The sequence below is a fragment of the Leucopleurus acutus genome (genome assembly GCF_964270905.1).
Source record: "Leucopleurus acutus genome assembly, chromosome: 16".
Classification (NCBI taxonomy): domain Eukaryota; kingdom Metazoa; phylum Chordata; class Mammalia; order Artiodactyla; family Delphinidae; genus Leucopleurus; species Leucopleurus acutus.
This window is the reverse complement of record NC_139158.1, coordinates 29065614-29082809: the sequence shown is the minus strand read 5'-3', so window position 1 is coordinate 29082809 and position 17196 is coordinate 29065614. Positions and strand designations below refer to the sequence as shown.

Below are 17196 nucleotides of genomic sequence, written 5' to 3'. Positions count from 1 at the left end.
TTTCTAGTCCCTTCCTACGATCTCCACTAGCACTTCCTTCTAAAAGCATATTCTACATTTAAAACATTTGACAGACATCAAGAGAAGTTCCCTAACCCCTGGCCCCACCTCCTTGCAGCCAAACTGTGCCCCTGTATCAAAATTCTGAGGATGCCACTCCACTAACTAGACTAGGGCATCTCTTGAAGGGCAAAGCTGTGTTTTGTGTATTAGTTTTTCAAATCTAGTACCTTGGCAGTTTGTAGAAACTTAATGGTTAAAGGGTATGTGGGTAAGTGGCTGGCTAAGTGAATGAAATAAAAACTTGGTAGCTCAACAGCTGAGCTCAACAGTTTTTGAGACTGTAAGGTTGAGTACACTGGAGGAATAGATTTTGAGGGAAATCTGTAATGAAAAGTTGATTGTTTGATTCACATAAGCTAACATCTTTTAGATAGCTAAGAGACATCTTTTTAGGTGAGTCAAAATCATACACATGCCCTATTTCCTGTAGCTTCTAGTATAGAAAATGCCCCGAGTTATACAAACAAGGATTAATCTTTTTAAGATAGTGTTAACTAAGATGTAGAATCTGGGATTAAATATATCCACCTAAATAATTTGCCATTTTCTCTCCAGGACCATTATACAGAAATCACTATAACCAAAATTTTATTTGTGGTCTTTTATCACATGCATTTTTTCCTTTAAGATCCAAGCACCGATGAGGGCTTCTCGCATTTCTTAAAGTCCTAATTGGGAATCTTGGCACTGCGACTACTAACACACTAATTGCAGGCAAGGAAAACATAGCAAATTTAAGAGATAAAAATGCAGGTAGTGCAGAACCTTCAAATATTTAATTAAATGACAAAAGACTTCTTTGCTAATTAAACCCTAAACATCCATGAACTGAATGAAGTACATAAAGTGTTTTTGGTCTGGTGACAAGACAAAATGACTTAGCAATTTCTTTGCATTCAAATATTTCTCAAGACTATGAATAAAATGTAACCTTTATTAAACACTTGAACAGTCTTAAATACATTCAAGGGATTTAAAATATTAAAATTTCCATGCTTATTACAGTTCCTAAAAAACAAATTAACTAAGATTCAATTACTTCTTCAGAACAAAAACGTGGCAAATTTCTCCCACCAGATCTGGTTTTGTCCATTAAATCTCTATGGCATGGAGGATGAATCCAGAAAACCCAGTGTTGACTTCCACTGAAACATAAGCCACATACTCAACCTCTTATCCCACAAAACAATGTAATTTACTGCACAGATTTCCAGTACTCCTCTTGGCCCCTGGATAGGCCATTATTGGCTCCCAGCCCTCGCAGCCATGAGGTAAGGTGCCTCCCAAACTTAAGCCTTGGAAATCTAGCACCATGATGTGAACATTTTCATTACAATTCAGAATTATCTCTAACTCAACCGTGGCCTTCAATTGTCAAAAAACTATCATCCTGCTCAAGAAACTTAAGTAAATCTGCTCTTTTCAACATAGAGAGCTATGAGAATTTCTACAGAGGGAAACTAGACGCACAGTGGAACAGGAAGGTAAACATCTGCTTCGTATTCAACAGGGACTAAGCTACAGGCCAAAGAACCACTGGGTGTTGCAAAGTCTTTAGCTGGCTAGAGGATGGGATTAAAAAAACATACAGCTAACCCCAGAAAACTGTCATGGAGAGCACAGACTATATGATTAGGTAGGTAAGTTTGCCCTAAGCAAAGCAGTAGACTTAAATCTTCATCTTTGAATAAGTTAAGTTTCTATGGTAAACAAATCAATTACACTAAAACCCTACATTAAATGTAGTATACTCACTTTTACAAGCCTAAAGGACAGTGGAATGAAAAACAAATTATTTTGTATTTCAGAGGTTTTCATGATTTAAAAAGCTGTCTCAACTCCTTGACTTGCTGGAGAACCATCTGAAGCTTTGATTCCTTTAGTCGTTATGTTCACGAACCCTATTACCTTTGAAAGCATGCCTCACTGGCCTTTCCTATACTACACTGACTATGTCACTCACTATTAGAGATGCGTACCCCAATTCAAATGCAGGGAAAGGCCGAGTACCTGAAAAGTCATGTACTGCCTCAGGATATATTTGACAATGACCCAAAGTTTAAGAGTCTACTCTCCCAAGCTTCCTACCCTAGAGCTGTCACATAAAAATAGGTCTGTTTAGGGTGAGGAGGAATCTGGAGGAAGATGGAAAGGCTTATGGAAGACAAATATTTTCTTGCCTCCAGCGTTCAGGATTCGATCCAGTGCCTCTGTGAATGACTGCATGTTAATCTCCCCCAACAAATGTATGCTAACTCAGTGATCTGCAGCCTTGGCTCATCACCATCCGGGTCCTGGAATCGATTATTTTAATTTCGATTCCAAGGCCTTTTCTAAGACCCATCTCAGCATGAGGGCCACGGCTGACTTGCACGCAGTGAGCCCATCAGTGGTCTGCAAACAAGCTTTGGATGTGTCTGCACAGATTACTGTGATGGAGCTGTCATGTGAACAAATGGCTTAAAGCAGATGAGGAAAAGGGTCACATCATAGGCATTCAAGTGAAACCAACAAGACATGGGATGCCAATTTTATACTGAGAAACAAATGTTTACTTTAATAACAAAAAAACACAACCACAGAGAAGCACTGTATTTTCCCTCTACTGCATTAGCAAATACAAAGAGCAATGAAATAAATGGATTTACTTCAAACTACTGGTTCTTACACCCATGAACATGTATGAAAATTACTTGTGGAGGTTTTAAAAACTATTTAAGTCTAGGCCTCACTCAGCGGTTCCAAAAGGGGTCAGGACCCAGGTATTTTTTACAAGCTCTTTAGATAGCTCTGATGAGTAGCCTGCTGGTTGAGTCTCTGATTTTAGGTTGACTGGGGTACTTTGGGATTTTTGGGCCACTGTTTGGGGGTACGGGGAGCTTTTTTCGCAGATTTACTAGCAGTAGTGAAGAACTTGGCCTCTGGCTTTTTAGGAGTCTGTCTTGGGTCTTTTTTCCCCAGCGAAGAGGTTCTTTCTTTCTCCAACTCTTCTTTGATTCTTGCCTTCTTCCCTGGGCCTTTACCTGGGGTCTTGGGCTCCGAAGCTGTTGGGGTCTCCAAAGCTGCGGAGGCCTTTCTCTTCTTCCCATGAGGTGTGTTGGGACCAGGACTCTTCTTTCGAGACTTCTTTCCTGCAGCATCTTTTTGTGTCTAAGAAAAAGAAAAAAGTGGGTGTGGTGTGGGACAGACAACTGATGATGTAACTCTAAGAGTCACTGTTTTTAAAATTTAGGGAACCCCTAAGAGGGAAACTGCAGCACGATGAATGAGGAATGGCTTTTTCCTCCTGCCTCAAAATCATTTTGAAAGGCAGCTGTACTCCACTATTAATGACTGTAAAAAGGACCCTGGCACCTCCCTGGTCTAACCATCTTTCCTTATGGCTGGGGCTAAGGACTCCTAGAAGCACCGGGAGCACAGTGGGAAGACCTGTGACCTAAATCCTGACTCTTCTTCACCTCCAGTTGTAAATTCCTCGCATGTGGGTTACGGCAGGGGGTTCCGTAACAGTGTGTGTGAAAACCAACTGGGGTGCCTGTTAGCAAAAGGGAGGACCGTGTTCCAGACTGGAAATCCTGGATTTTCCAAGCACCCCAGATGATGTGGCTGATGATCCAAGGACAACATTCTAGCAACGGACTCTGCCCCACACAGAAAGAGGTTATACAGACAAAACAACCAACAAAACTTTGTTTTTGAGTTAACATAAAACAGATGGAAAATTTGAAAAACATTGAAAATATAAAAAACAAAACTCTCTAATAACTTTACAACACAATATTAATATTATTCACTACCTTTTCCCCATGAGTATGTATTTAAAAGCCAAGTATTATGCTCTTTCCCCAACTATCTCATTAGTATTTCCTAAGCACTATAAACTCGTACTAAACGTTATCTTGAATAATTTTATAAAAACTACTGCAAGGGTACATAGCATTTTCTCACTTTTGCTTCTACAGTGAACAATGCTGAAACTTTCATATCTTTCCCCTCATCAAATTCCCTAGATGGGTTCAAAGGGCATACACACTTCCACACTCTTTTTTAGGCCTCGCCTCGTCGCTTGTGGTATCTTAGTTCCCTGACCAGGGATCGAACCCCGGCCCCTGGCAGTGAAAGCGCTGAGTCCTAACCACTGGACTGCCAGGGAACACCCAACATTTCTACACTCTCGATGCGTATCACCCACTCAGGAAGCTATGCTTTCCACTCTTTAATTTCCAACACATTACCTGCCAGTTCCATTATAACAAATATAGCTTACTTTTTCTAGAAACAATTATACTGCCTACAGTTAATATACTGATCAACATTAATTTCAAATATTTTTTAAAAAAAACCTCACTAGCAGCTTGGGGACACTGTAAAAGGAATATTTCACTAGCAGAGGAAAATTATAACTCCGTTGAAGATGTTAAGGATTACTGTGAGGAAAAAACACCTAATAGGTAAAGTGCAGTAACAGCCCTGGGTTGACTCTAATGGGCTGTGCCGAGGGGCTGTGAGTCTCATGCGCACATGGTGAGGGCAGCCCTCTACTCTCTTAGGGACCCATTTCTCTCCTTATTTTCAAGAGGTCTCCCCCCAATATTTGGATAGATACTATGAGTATGAGCAAAAACATTATCAAAATGGGAATTCCCTGGCTGTCCAGTGGTTAGGACTCAGCGCTTTCACTGCCATGGGAACGTGGCAGTTGCCCTGGTTGGGCAACTAAGATCCCGCAAGCCTCGTGGTGCAGCCAAACAAAACAAAAACAAAAAAACATTATCAAAGCACCCCAAAACAAAAAAACTCCGTTCCTTTAAATCACCTCCTCTGAAACCCATGAAGTCAGATTTCTGTAAGAACCATGCAGGGCGGGGTGTTTGAAAGGTTTCAGAGGCAGACTCCAGCACCCAAGTTTCCCTTGGTAAATTTTCTGAAACTAATTATGTGGTGACTGAGGACTCACCTTCAGAAACTGAACCTGCTTTTCAAAACCACAGGCAATGCTTTTTAGAATTATTAATATGGCCGAGTCTCCCTTGATTCCAAGGTACACAAAAGGCTGTGCTGACTACACATCGCTTCACTATTTAGGAGGGGGATAGAGTCAGTCGGGGTTCTTGGGATTTACCCTAGTATTTTTCATCCATGACTTCACAATCTCTGGCAGAACAGATTTTTATAAACGATGCCTCCCAGCTGCATAGCACTTCCCGTCCCTCACCAAGTGCCTGCCTGGCACACGGAGCCCTGGAATCCGTCCACGATGGATATTAAATATTAATGAAAATACCTCTATGCTTCTTGCAGCTGGAGTTTCCTTCACTGGTACCAGCAGTGGGATTTCATCTTCAGACTCGTCTTGAGCTTTAGGGGGGTTGCTCACCCCACCGGTCTCCTTCTGGGGTCCAGGGTCCTGGGCTGGAGCACCACCAGTTTTGGGGGCCAGTGCATCTGTAGTCGGGGCTGGTGCAGCCTTTCCAGCCTGTTTCATAAGCTTCTTGTTTCCTTTCTTTTCCTGCTGTCTTTTAAGACGTTCTTTCTTCTTTTGGCTTTTCTTTGATACCTACCAAAAAAAAAACAAAACAAGCATAATTTTAATGGGGGACTCTTTTGTTGGTAAATAAATGGCACAGACTTAGCACGTGCAGTCAGGTCATCCATAAGATCCCTGAAAGGGCCTTGACCTGTACAAGATCAAAGCACATGAGTCCCATCGCCAGCACCTGAATCCCAACTCTGCTTTGCCTCAGAGTCCCAGCCAAAGATGCATTTTATGTGGTAAATTATATTCAGAATCTGGGTATCTGAAGTGTGCAGTCACCAGCTGTGTGGAAGTCAACTTCATTTACAGGCGAGTTATGAATAATCCAGAATTGTATAGTATGTGATGTGTTGAACTTCCATATATGCAGGTTCCACATCTGCAGATTCAACCAAATGTGAATCAAAAGTATTCAAGGGGGCTTCCCTGGTGGCGCAATGGTTGAGAGTCCGCCTGCCAATGCAGGGGACACGGGTTTGTGCCCCGGTCCAGGAAGATCCCACATGCCATGGAGCGGCTAGGCCCGTGAGCCATGGCCGCTGAGCCTGCGCATCCGGAGCCTGTGCTCCGCAACGGGAGAGGCCACAACAGTGAGAGGCCCGCGTACCACAAAAAAAAAAAAAAAAAAAAAATTCAAGGGAAAAAAAAAAATTCCAAAAAGTTCCAAAAAGCGAAACTTAAATTTGCTGCACTCTGACAACTATTTACATAGCACTCACATTGTATTAGTCATAAGTAATCTAAAGATGATTTAAAGGGCGTCCAGTGATTAAGACTCTGTGCTCCTGGGAGTGCTGGGGGCCCGGGTTTGATCCCTGGTTGGGGAACTAGATCCCGGATGCTGCAACTAAAGATCCCGCATGAGGCAGCGGAGATCCTGCGTGCCGCAATTAAGACCCGGCACAGCTAGATAGCTAGCTGGCTAAATACATAGATAGATAAATAAATATTAAGAAAAAAAAAGATTATTTAAAGGATGCCAGAGGATGTGGTGTAGTTTATGTGTAAATACTATGCTGCCTTATATAAGGGACTTTAGCACCCACAAATTTTGGCATCCCTGGGGGGGATCCTGGAACTAATCCCCCCATGTATGAGATGGGTGACTGTACATCTCCGTGAAGCTGCTACAAAAACAAAAAACCCTGATATTTTTTTCCTGCCTGAGTTTGTGGTTGAGAGTTAACACAGTAGCAAGTTTACATAGCTAGAGGTCCATTATCCTTACCACAGAGTACTGTTAGATAACATCTGTAACTGTGACAAAATTCCATTTTAACCAGCAATTCCAACATTGTCACCAAGCCCTCAACTGAATCTGACAAACAGCAAAAAATTCAGACTTCTTGTTTCCAGTAACAGCAGTTTATGTTATTTTGGATTATGAAAACAAGTAAAAAGTAGGGTAAAATATTAACAACTTTTTTCATAAAAGCACTGATGAGCTGATTACACTGTAAGAAATGTTTGCCCCGGGAGTATTTGCTGATCCCTAACTTTTAACAGCTGTTATGACTGGGCATAGGAGGGCAGGGGTGTGAAGTGGAGAAATCAAATCCTAATGTCCATACCAGGCAGGGATTCTAAGTAAAAACCTCATTACAATAAGCTGGGACCCCAATGAGTCGGACCCTCAGGATAGAGATGAACAGGGGGCAGAGCCGTGAGGATTTGTCACCGTGGGTGGATTTGAATCATTCAGGGAACCTCAAGCCTTGAGTGTGCTTCTAGGTGGTTCTGGGTTGAGAGTGCCCCATCCTCTTGGGAAAGATCTTCATCCCACCCCTCAAGTTACTTCTATAAATAATTTTCCAAATGGACTATCCACGATACAATCCACAATAACTAAGTACACAGGAACCAGCAGGTAGAGACAACCCGCTACATCCCCAAGACGGCTAATGGTCTGAATTATCAGACAATAAAACAACTATGCTTAATGGGTTCTAAGAATTAAGACAAACTGGAAGACTATTTAGATAACAGGAAACCAAAAAAAGGTAACGATAATTTGAAAAAGAACAAAACACAGAACTTCTAGAAGACAAAAAATTAAAAGACTGAGTCTAAAAACTCATTGGACACATCGACGAACATGGCTGGAGAAGGACCAAATGAACTAGGAGATTGGTCCAGCCAATAGCAAAAAGTTCCATTTTCTCTCATGCGGCTTTCTGCAATATTACCAGCAGCACTGAAAACCTACAAACCGAAACCAAGAGGTATGCCAGCCTCATACAATCTTGAATTTCGCCCATAAATAACCATGTATGAATACTGAATAGACTCGATTTCGGTTTTCCTCTTCCTCTCAGCTCCTCCTGACACTGCACAGGCTCCTTCTGAGCCTTTGTTCTCTCTTCCTGGGCTGCGATTACAGCCTTGATTACGCCTGCCTGGGATGTGAACTTCTACTAACCTTTTTCTTCTGACTTCGTATGCGTAGTCTCCTGGCTTCACCACAACTGCTGACAAATGAAGAAAAGACAGGCAGGGAAACCGATCTCTCAGTCTTCACGTACAAGAGCTTCACGCTCTCCCACTTCTGAAACAGAGAGAAGAGTAACATCATTTGTAGGTGTTTTGTTCCTTTAAACGAACGGCCAGTGGAAGCATCTGCGAGACCGTACCTCTGGCAGTTTCTGTGAAAGCCTTCTTGTGACGGCAACAACGTTTTCCACGATGTGCTGAACTTGCATCCCAGTGTGACCAATGCGGATGGTACTGAAATTTAATAAAGCATTAGACACAGAGAGCTGAAAAAATAACTTGGTTTTCAAAATAAAGCATAAGCAGGTATGTGAGAAATACACAATCCTAAAAAAATTTTTTTTAATGTAAAATCATTGAAATCTTTAGGTTCTCAATTTATTTTAAAGGAAGATGATCATCCTTCATGTTCTAGAAGTGCCCTCCTCCTGAAATATGCCCTACCATCAAGAGGTGACTGAGGAGCTGGCACCTAACCATGGGAGGCTGGGAGGGGCAGTGGGGAGGGCCAACGGGAATTCCACCTTCATGCTGGAAAACACAGGTCACTGAGTCAGCCCTCAAGCTTTCCTGAGGGCAATTACCCCCAGCAGCGGCTGTTCTGAAAAGGACCACCCCCAGGAGGACTGCTTGCTACCTTTATAGCTCCACTGACCTGACACAGCGGCCACCTCTAAAATGAACAGTTGCTCGTGTAATAGCATCTTCTGGCCAAGAGCAAAACCATCCCCTCAGCTGAAGCAGAGGGCAGCCACAAGCCAACGGGGAAGCCCAGAAATGCCCACTGCTCAGCCACTGGGTCCGCTGGTCCTGGCAGCCCCCACTCTCCCCACCATGGGAGCTGAAAGGCAGGCTGGCTGTCGGCAGGATGAGTGCAGAATGAGGATGAGACGGGCTGATGCTCCTACCTCCCTCCAGACAAAGACGGGGCTCTGCCCATTCTGTGTGCCCACTGTCACTGACCTGCACGTACACCCTGAACCAGGCTTATTCTCCTGTTTTCCTAAACATCTAAAGGTGCCCTGTACAGGGACTTCCCTGGTGGTCCAGTGGTTAAGACTCCATGCTCACAATGCAGGGGGTGCAGGTTCAATCCCTGGTTGGGGACCTAAGATCCCACACGCTGCATGGCACATCCAAAAAATTAAAAAAAAAAAAAAGGGTGCCCATCCAGTACAGTAAAAATCAGCAGACGTGCCTTTTAAAATTTAAGTTAGTTAAAATCAGGTAAAGTTAGAAGTTCAGATCCTCAGCTGTGGAAGCCATGTTTCAAGTGCTCAGCAGCCATCTGTGGCTCATTCTTCTGCATGAGACTACACAGCTATAGACCATCTCCACCACTTTGGGAAGTTCTAGGGGGCAGCACTGTTCTAGAGAATTGAATACTTCTAAAGAATGAATTTTAGTTTTAACAGAAGAGTCTGGTTTCATTAATACTATCTTATTTTAAAAAGTTTATAAAATCATTATTAAATATAAAATGAAACAGAGGCACACCTTAACGCCTTTTACCTACCTGCAAGAACCACTTTTAGAGATGTTTAAGACAGTTCCCCCTACACAGTCACTGATCTCTCTGGATAAATTCTTGGCCTGAAGGTTTACAGGTACTGGAACTCTAAAACAATACAAAGGCGTTTACAGCAGCACATACACACCCATAAATTTCACGCTACTAAAGTCCAGTCATTGCTGAGAAACTTACTTCTTTCTGTTGTAGAAATGTCTCCCGAGGTGTGAGGGTAAGAGCCGCCTGATTCTGGCGTCCGTAATGAAGAAGTCGAAACTACCCAAGAGGCGGAGCTTAGCTTCATAGGCTTTATATTCCTTTTTTAAAGTTCGGAGGGGGATAATCTAGAAAATGTAAAAACATGAATCTATATACAAAACAGAAACAGACTCACAGACACAGAAAACAAACTTATGGTTACCAAAGGGAGGGGAGGGACAAATTAGGAGTTTGGGATCAACAGATACAAACTGCTATACATAAAACAGATAAGCAACATGGATTTACTGTATAGCACAAGAAACTATACCCAATATCTTATAATAACCTATAAGAGAATATAATCTGCAAAATAAACAAACAAAAAACCCTGAATCACTATGCTGTACACCTGAAGCTAACAATATTGTAGACCAACTATACTTCGATAAAAAAGAGAGAGAGAGGAAAAAAAGGTATAAAAACAAAAAATTAAGAACCTGAACAAGAAGAAGAAGAAACACTGGGGCAATTTGTATTTGTATTTTAAAATGCCCTGGGGTCACAGTTTAGTGAACATGTGAGTATCTAAAACAGCACAGGCACAGGGGCAAATGAGTCGGGACCCTCAGCTAAAGAAACCGAACCAATGACTACAAAAAGGGGGAGGGGTGCCAAGTCAGAGGCAAACCCAGGATGCTCTGGAAGGAGAGAGAAGTGACACAACGGAGCAGCGTTCTATAAAATCTTCAAGATATAATCATTACTGATGCATGTGTTGAGCTTTTAGGTCAACATACCTCAACAGCCCATCTGTCACAGGGAAGAGGGAATATGCCCTACCTAAAGCCAATGAGAATTAAATTAAAAAGAGAAAATTAAGTTAAAAATTAAATTCCTAGGAGAGAAACATGTACCAGGAATGTCACTTTAATTGAATCCAATCTTTTAGTTGTCTTGAAAATATTAACCTGCTCCCTACCTGAGAAATGTGTTTTTTTCCCATAACATATTTTATTGAACACAACAGATCTAAAATACCATGTTTAACTGTAATTTACAGAAATTATTTTATATTCTTTTTCCATATTAAATCCTTAAGATCCAGTATTTGTGTTACATCTTAATTCTGACTAGCCACGTATCAAGTGCTTAATGCCATGTGTGGCTAGCTGCTACCATGATGGACAGCTTAGCATTGGTCAGTTACAGCTATTCATTACCTGAGAAATGATTTTAACTCCATGCTTGTTCAAAAGCTTCTTATAAAAACGTTCTGTCTGTTCGGGAGTTAAATTAGGTTCATCTTTGGTAAATAAACAGATATCTGCTAAATCTGATCGAATACCATGAGGCAAGGACCTGCAAAATACATGAGAACGAACCAAGGAATAAAGCATTATAACTGATAACATGTATGTTTATATGCCACAGAATACACAATAAATTCACTGTCATTTCAATAAACTTCATTCATGCTTTTAAAGCAAATACACTACTGAGAACATTTAAAAATATATCTAGGGCTTCCCTGGTGGTGCAGTGGTTGAGAGTCCACCTGCCGATGCAGGGGACATGGGGACATGGGTTCGTGCCCCGGTCCGGGAAGATCCCACATGCCGCGGAGCGGCTGGGCCCGTAAGCCATGGCCGCTGAGCCTGCGCTCCGCAACGGGAGAGGCCACAACAGTGAGAGGCCTGCGCACCGCAAAATAAATAAATAATCTAGTTTTCAGTGGTACAGAGGAGAGATTTAACATTCAAATACTAATTCACCACAAATATCTGCAGGCCAAAACATCAACTAATATTTGGGATACAATTAAGACTTAAAATATAATCAAAGATACTCAAAGTAGTGCACATGTAATTATTATTATTTTACGTGTTGCTATATAAGCATACGTACTACCATGTGCTAGAATAATCTAGTTTCATCAGGACAGTTCTGATTCAGAACTCTACCTTGCAGAAACCCCTGGGCTCCATAAACATAACTCTCAAGACCAGAAACAGAAAACGGAGCAAACCTACAGGGACCAGCAAACATGAATTATGTTGAGTCTCAAAAAGGTTTAGCTCACTTTCTAGGCCTACATGTTCTGAGGAAACATTTCCTCAGTTTAGAAAGAGAGCAATCCGCAGTAGCAGGACTTGGCAAACGAGATGGCAAGTGGCAGAAATCACCAAGAGGTGAGCAGTTGGAAAAACACCGCGGAGAAAGTAAGGGCTTTCCAGAAGCAAAAACCCGCCTGGGCAGAGGTATGGAATAAAGAACGCACCCAGATACAGAAAGCAATAACTAAGGCAATCTGGCTGGTGCGGTTTGTGAGGATGAGTTAAGAGAGAGTCTGAGGGTCAAAAGGGTCTTTCCAATTTGTAGTCATTCTTAACCCCTATCACCCACCTTTATGGGGAAAAGAAAAAGAAGCTATCCCACACACTGCTTTCTATAGCACAGCTGGCTTTTCAACACCCAAGAAATGAGAGACTCCACAGAGAGGCAGGGTTACCAGACAGAATATAGGACATCCAGTTAAATCTGAACCATTTTTTAAGTATAATTATGCCCCCAACATTACATGGGACCTACTTATCTAAAAAATTGCTTGTATTTTTATTTGCTAAATCTGGCAACTCTGCAGAGAGGGCATCTCTCACCTACGAGTCCTAGCAATAAGAATGTGCTATCACCATGGGTTTTTTTCTCTTAGGAAATCACGGCCAAATTTTTAATTGTCTGTATAAAGGAGTGAGTTCAGGACCTCAGGGATTTTAGCTTGCAACTAGCTTGACGTGGAAAGATAACAGATCCTATGAAAATATGAAAGCTGTTTCATTTATTCTAACCTCTGTCCTCTCAAAAACCAGGTTTTCAGATTCAATAGAACAGCTTAGGTCAAACTGTCCACCAAACATCTAGAAAACTGGTGACATTTCTAGAAAACTTAAGCACATCTGAAATCCTAGAAAACTTAAGAATGTCTGAAGACCTATGGTTTTTGGGGGACACAATTATTTCAACTCAAGATATCCTGAGTTTGCAAAGTTTCCACCAGAAACTAAGCTGCCATTTGTTAAAGTTCCACGGAATGGCCAAGCAGATAAAAAGAGCAAAGGTAGAAAATTAGAACTTACAATCTGACCCTCAGTTCTTTACTTGGAATTTTCCATAATACCACCATTAAAAAGAAATTTTCATTCTCATTCAAAAGCAATCCATTTGCGTTTTTCCTGGATCTGGAATGTGCCAACAGAGCTTCTACTGCCTTTTTAATCTGCAAGGTGGAGATACACAAATAAATTACATCTCAATCGAATTTAAAACTTGCCCCCGCCCCAGAATTTGTCCCTGATAAATTTCTATTTTAGCAGGTAACCTCCACAACCGTATCCATTAGGAGCCTGCCATTTGTAATCAGAGGAATGTAGCCACCTAAGTATCCGCTAATAGCATCGTCTACGGAAACGAGCCTCTTCTAAATATAACATTGAGACAGAGAGAACGTGCTTCCCCTAGCCTGGATGATGAAGGCAGTAATACCAATAAAAGCGCAATACACCTGCATCTAGTATTTCCTGAGCGCTTATTATGTGCCAGGCTCCCTGGCTACCGCGCTTTAGGTGCATCACCTCCTCTCAGAGACCATTTTAAAAGCGAAGTTACTGAGGCTGGTAAAAATCAAGCGACTTGGCCAAAGTCAAAGGCAGGGAAGCACAGCCAGGTGGACCTCACCCCAGGATCCCAAGTTATACCTGCAATCCAACTCAAGATAAGAGACTTCCCTGGTGGTCCAGTGGTTAGGACTCCGCGCTTCCACCGCAGGAGACACAGGTTCGATCCCTGCTCGGGGAACTAGAATCCCGCAGGCTGCGCGGAGCAGCCAAAACAAAAAAATCCAACTCAAGAGAGCCAGGCCGCAGGGCTGGAGGAGGCGGGCGTCTACCCGCGAGTACAAAGCAGCGGGCGAGCCGAGGGCACCGCGAACGAGCGACCCTCCCAAAGCTCCGGAGGCGCCCACACCGGCCCGGAGCCCGCATTCCGCACCCGCGCCGCCCAAGGCCACGGCCATCCCGCTTCCGAACGCCCCTCCCCAGAGGCCACTCACCTGCTCTTCGTCCAGCTGCTCCAGGCCGGCCGGGGTCGCTGGAGTCAAAGCTGAAGTTGCGGTTGAGGTTGACGGTGGGGTAGAAGCCGAGGCCTCCATTTCGCGTTCACCTCGTGGAGACGCGCATCCGGATCCCAGGAGCTGGTTCCTGAGGCGCACGCGCGAAACCAGGCCCGTAGCCGGAAGTCGGGGGGCGGGGACTAGGCCCTCGAGTCACTTCCGGGAGCGCGGGGTCGAGTCTCTGGGCGTTGCGGCGACAGAGTTTGGCGGGCGAAAGCAAACAGAGGTAGGTATTCGCTCCGCCTGTGGTCTGTCACTTCCCAGAGGGATTACTTCTCTTTCTCTTCTGTTCCCGGTGTCTGTGAGGCGCGGGGAGCAGCCTGGTGACATCTCGCTCTCACTCTTCCACCGAAGAAATCGAGCGCCCGGAGGCGGGAGATGAGGCCTGTCCGCCCACCCGGTGGGGCCACGTGCTGTCAGTGGACCCCCCCGCCCTCGACTTTAGGCTGGCGGCGTGGGGCGTGGGGAGCGCGGGGAGTGCGGCCTCATCACCCACCTGCCGGGTGACCTTGGGCGAAGCTAGCCACAGTCCCCGCCATGGCCAGGGTGGCGGGCCCCTCCCCGCTGACTGGTGAAGATTCCGTGGCCTCGTGCGCGGGAAACACCAGGCGCGTCGTTAAGCGGTGTGGAGCCCGAGCGGTGAGCCGGAGCCAGTCTCCTGAGCTTCGGGGCTCACAGAGGGGGGAGGTAAGAGCATGTACACGTAAAGGTGCAGGCTGGAGAACGGGAGGAAGCCTCCCTTCCTCCCCATGGCCCCAGAGGTGACCACTCTTACCTGTTTCTCCTGGAACCTTCCAGGGATGTTCTAGGCATGTTTAGGAAATACTTACACTTTTTTCTCTTTAGCGATGGCTGGGTTTCAATTTTCTTTTCTTTTCTTTTTTAAACACAAGTAGTAGCCTGTACGCCCATTGTTCTGTACGTTGCCGTTTCCTCTTAATATATCTTGGAGGTTGTCCAAGTCAGTACCTAAGGCTGTGCCTCTTTTTTAACAGCCGTATGGCCTTTCACCATGTAAATAAACAAGAGGTAATTTAGGAGCTTTTTGATGGATATTCAGGATGGTTCTTTTTGCAATTAGCTACAGAAGATTTTGAGAGATCAAAGAATGGGAGTAGGATGCTTTCCGTGTCAGTTGCTTCCAAAGAAATGCTCCTTCCATATTGCCAAAGCTGGAGGAATGGGGTGTTTTGCTGCTGATCTCTAATACTGGCTTTGTCTTTTTTTTTTTTTAATTTTAATTGGGGTATAGCTGATTACCAGTGTTACGTCTGGCTTTGTCTTTTTATTTTAATTAATTAATTAATTTATTTATTTTTGGCTGCATTGTGTCTTCCTTGCAGTGCGCGGGCTTCTCATTGTGGTGGCTTCTCTTGCTGCAGAGCACGGGCTCTGGGCGCACGGGCTCAGTAGCTGTGGCCCATGGGCTTAGTTGCTCTGCAGCATGTGGGATTTTCCCGGACCAGGGCTTGAACCCATGTCCCCTGCATTGGCAGGTGGATTCTTAACCACTGTGCCACCTGGGAAGTCCTGTCTGGCTTTGTCTTTAACCAGAAACTTGTAGGAGAAGTGTTCTAAACCTTTGGCACCTACTCGCACTTGTCTGTTTTAGAATCTAGTATAAGATGGAATTCGTTTTAGCATGATATTATGAATTGTCACGTTAGGCTTCATGTATCTGTGTTTCCTAGTATTCTGAAGAGAGCATCGGGGCTGTCACATGTTGTGTCACCTGAATTCAAGTTTGAGAACCAGACTTTCGGGCCAGGGGAACAGCATGAATTCAGGTGAAAGAGGATGGTGGTGTTTGGAAGTAGTAAGTGGCTGGAGTAGAGATGGCAGAGGAAAGAAATGGGAGATGAGGCTAGAGTGGGGAGGTTAAGGAATTTATTATCAAGCTGAAGGTTTATATTTTGGAGAAATCATACAGATACAAGGTTTTTGAACTGGTATTAGGGAAGAAGAGGAGGTGATGAATTATGCTTTAGGAAAGCTAATATTGCTGTGGTATTGTAGTGGTTAAAAAAAAATGTCATATGCCCACAAATTCTTTGAAACTTAAGTGATGGAGTTTCGTTCCCCTCCCCTTGAGTATGGGCTGGACTGAGTAGACTTGCTTCTAGCAAATAGAATAGAGCAGAAGTGATGGGATGTCACTTTGGAGATTAGATTATAAAAAGACTATAGTTTCCACCTTAAGTGTTCTTTTCCCCTCCATCTTCCCCCCCACCTCTCCCTCCATCTTTCCTTTGTTCAAAATTACTTTCTCTGGGTGAAGCCAGCTACCAAGTCCTGAGACTACTCAGGCAACCTGCCAGCAAGTGAGCTTGGAAGTGGATCCTCCTCCAATCGATCCTGCAAAGTTTTTTTTTTTTTTTTTAATTTATTTATTTTTGGCTGCGCTGCGTTTTCATTGCTGCATGCGGGCTTTCTCTAGTTGCGGCGAGCGGGGGCTACTCTTCATTGCAGTGCATGGGCTTCTCATTGCGTGGCTTCTCTTGTCGCAGAGCATGGGCTCTAGGCGCACGGGCTTCCGTAGTTGTGGTTTGCAGGCTCTAGAGCGCAGGCTCAGTAGTTATGGCGCATGGGCTTTGTTGCTCCGCGGCATGTGGGATCTTCCCAGACCAGAGCTCGAACCCGTGTTCCCTGCATTGGCAGGCGGATTCTTAACCACTGCGCCACCAGGGAAGCCGATCCTGCAAAGTTTTGAGAGATCCTGAGCCAGAACCATCTAAGCTATGCTGCTTCCAGATTCCTGACCCACACACATAAACTATGAGATGATAAATGTTTGTTATTTTAAGCCACTAAATTTGGGCTTGGTAATTTGTTATCCAAAAATAGATAACTAGTAGAAATGTGTAGCCCTCCCATCTTCAGACCCATCAGCTGTGTTGATGTAAAAGTCCTGTTAGGACCTCACACCCAAAACAAGTTCCACCATGAACTCATTATCTTCCTCTCAAACCTGCTCTTCGTATGTTTTCTGTCTCAGTTCATGGCACCACAAACTCACTGCCTAGTTGCCCAAGCCAGAATATGGGAATCCTCAGTTCTTTTCTCCTCATCCTCCATATATGGTCAATAACAAAGTCTTGTTTATTTCTTCTAAATATTTCTTGCATTCATCCAGTCCTTTTTATCCCTTCCAGCTTGTGATGCAAACTATCATTACTTTTTTTCCTAGACTACTGTACCAGCCTCCTAAGTTGTCCTCGTACCTCCAGTTTT

General features: G+C 43.8%; 1 protein-coding gene across 1 annotated transcript; it reads right to left on the bottom strand.

Annotated features, from left to right (window-relative positions):
- Positions 1 to 977: 977 nt before the first annotated feature.
- RSL1D1 (ribosomal L1 domain containing 1) lies at positions 978 to 14037 on the bottom strand. Its single transcript, XM_082857528.1, has 9 exons — positions 13906 to 14037; positions 12935 to 13074; positions 11021 to 11159; positions 9795 to 9943; positions 9606 to 9707; positions 8230 to 8323; positions 8019 to 8144; positions 5348 to 5620; positions 978 to 3213 (listed from the first exon to the last, which is right to left on the bottom strand). The coding sequence occupies exons 1-9, from the start codon at positions 14002 to 14004 to the stop codon at positions 2887 to 2889; spliced, it is 1449 nt and encodes a 482-aa protein (XP_082713654.1). The 5' UTR covers positions 14005 to 14037; the 3' UTR covers positions 978 to 2886.
- Between the last annotated feature and the right edge of the window lie 3159 nt (positions 14038 to 17196).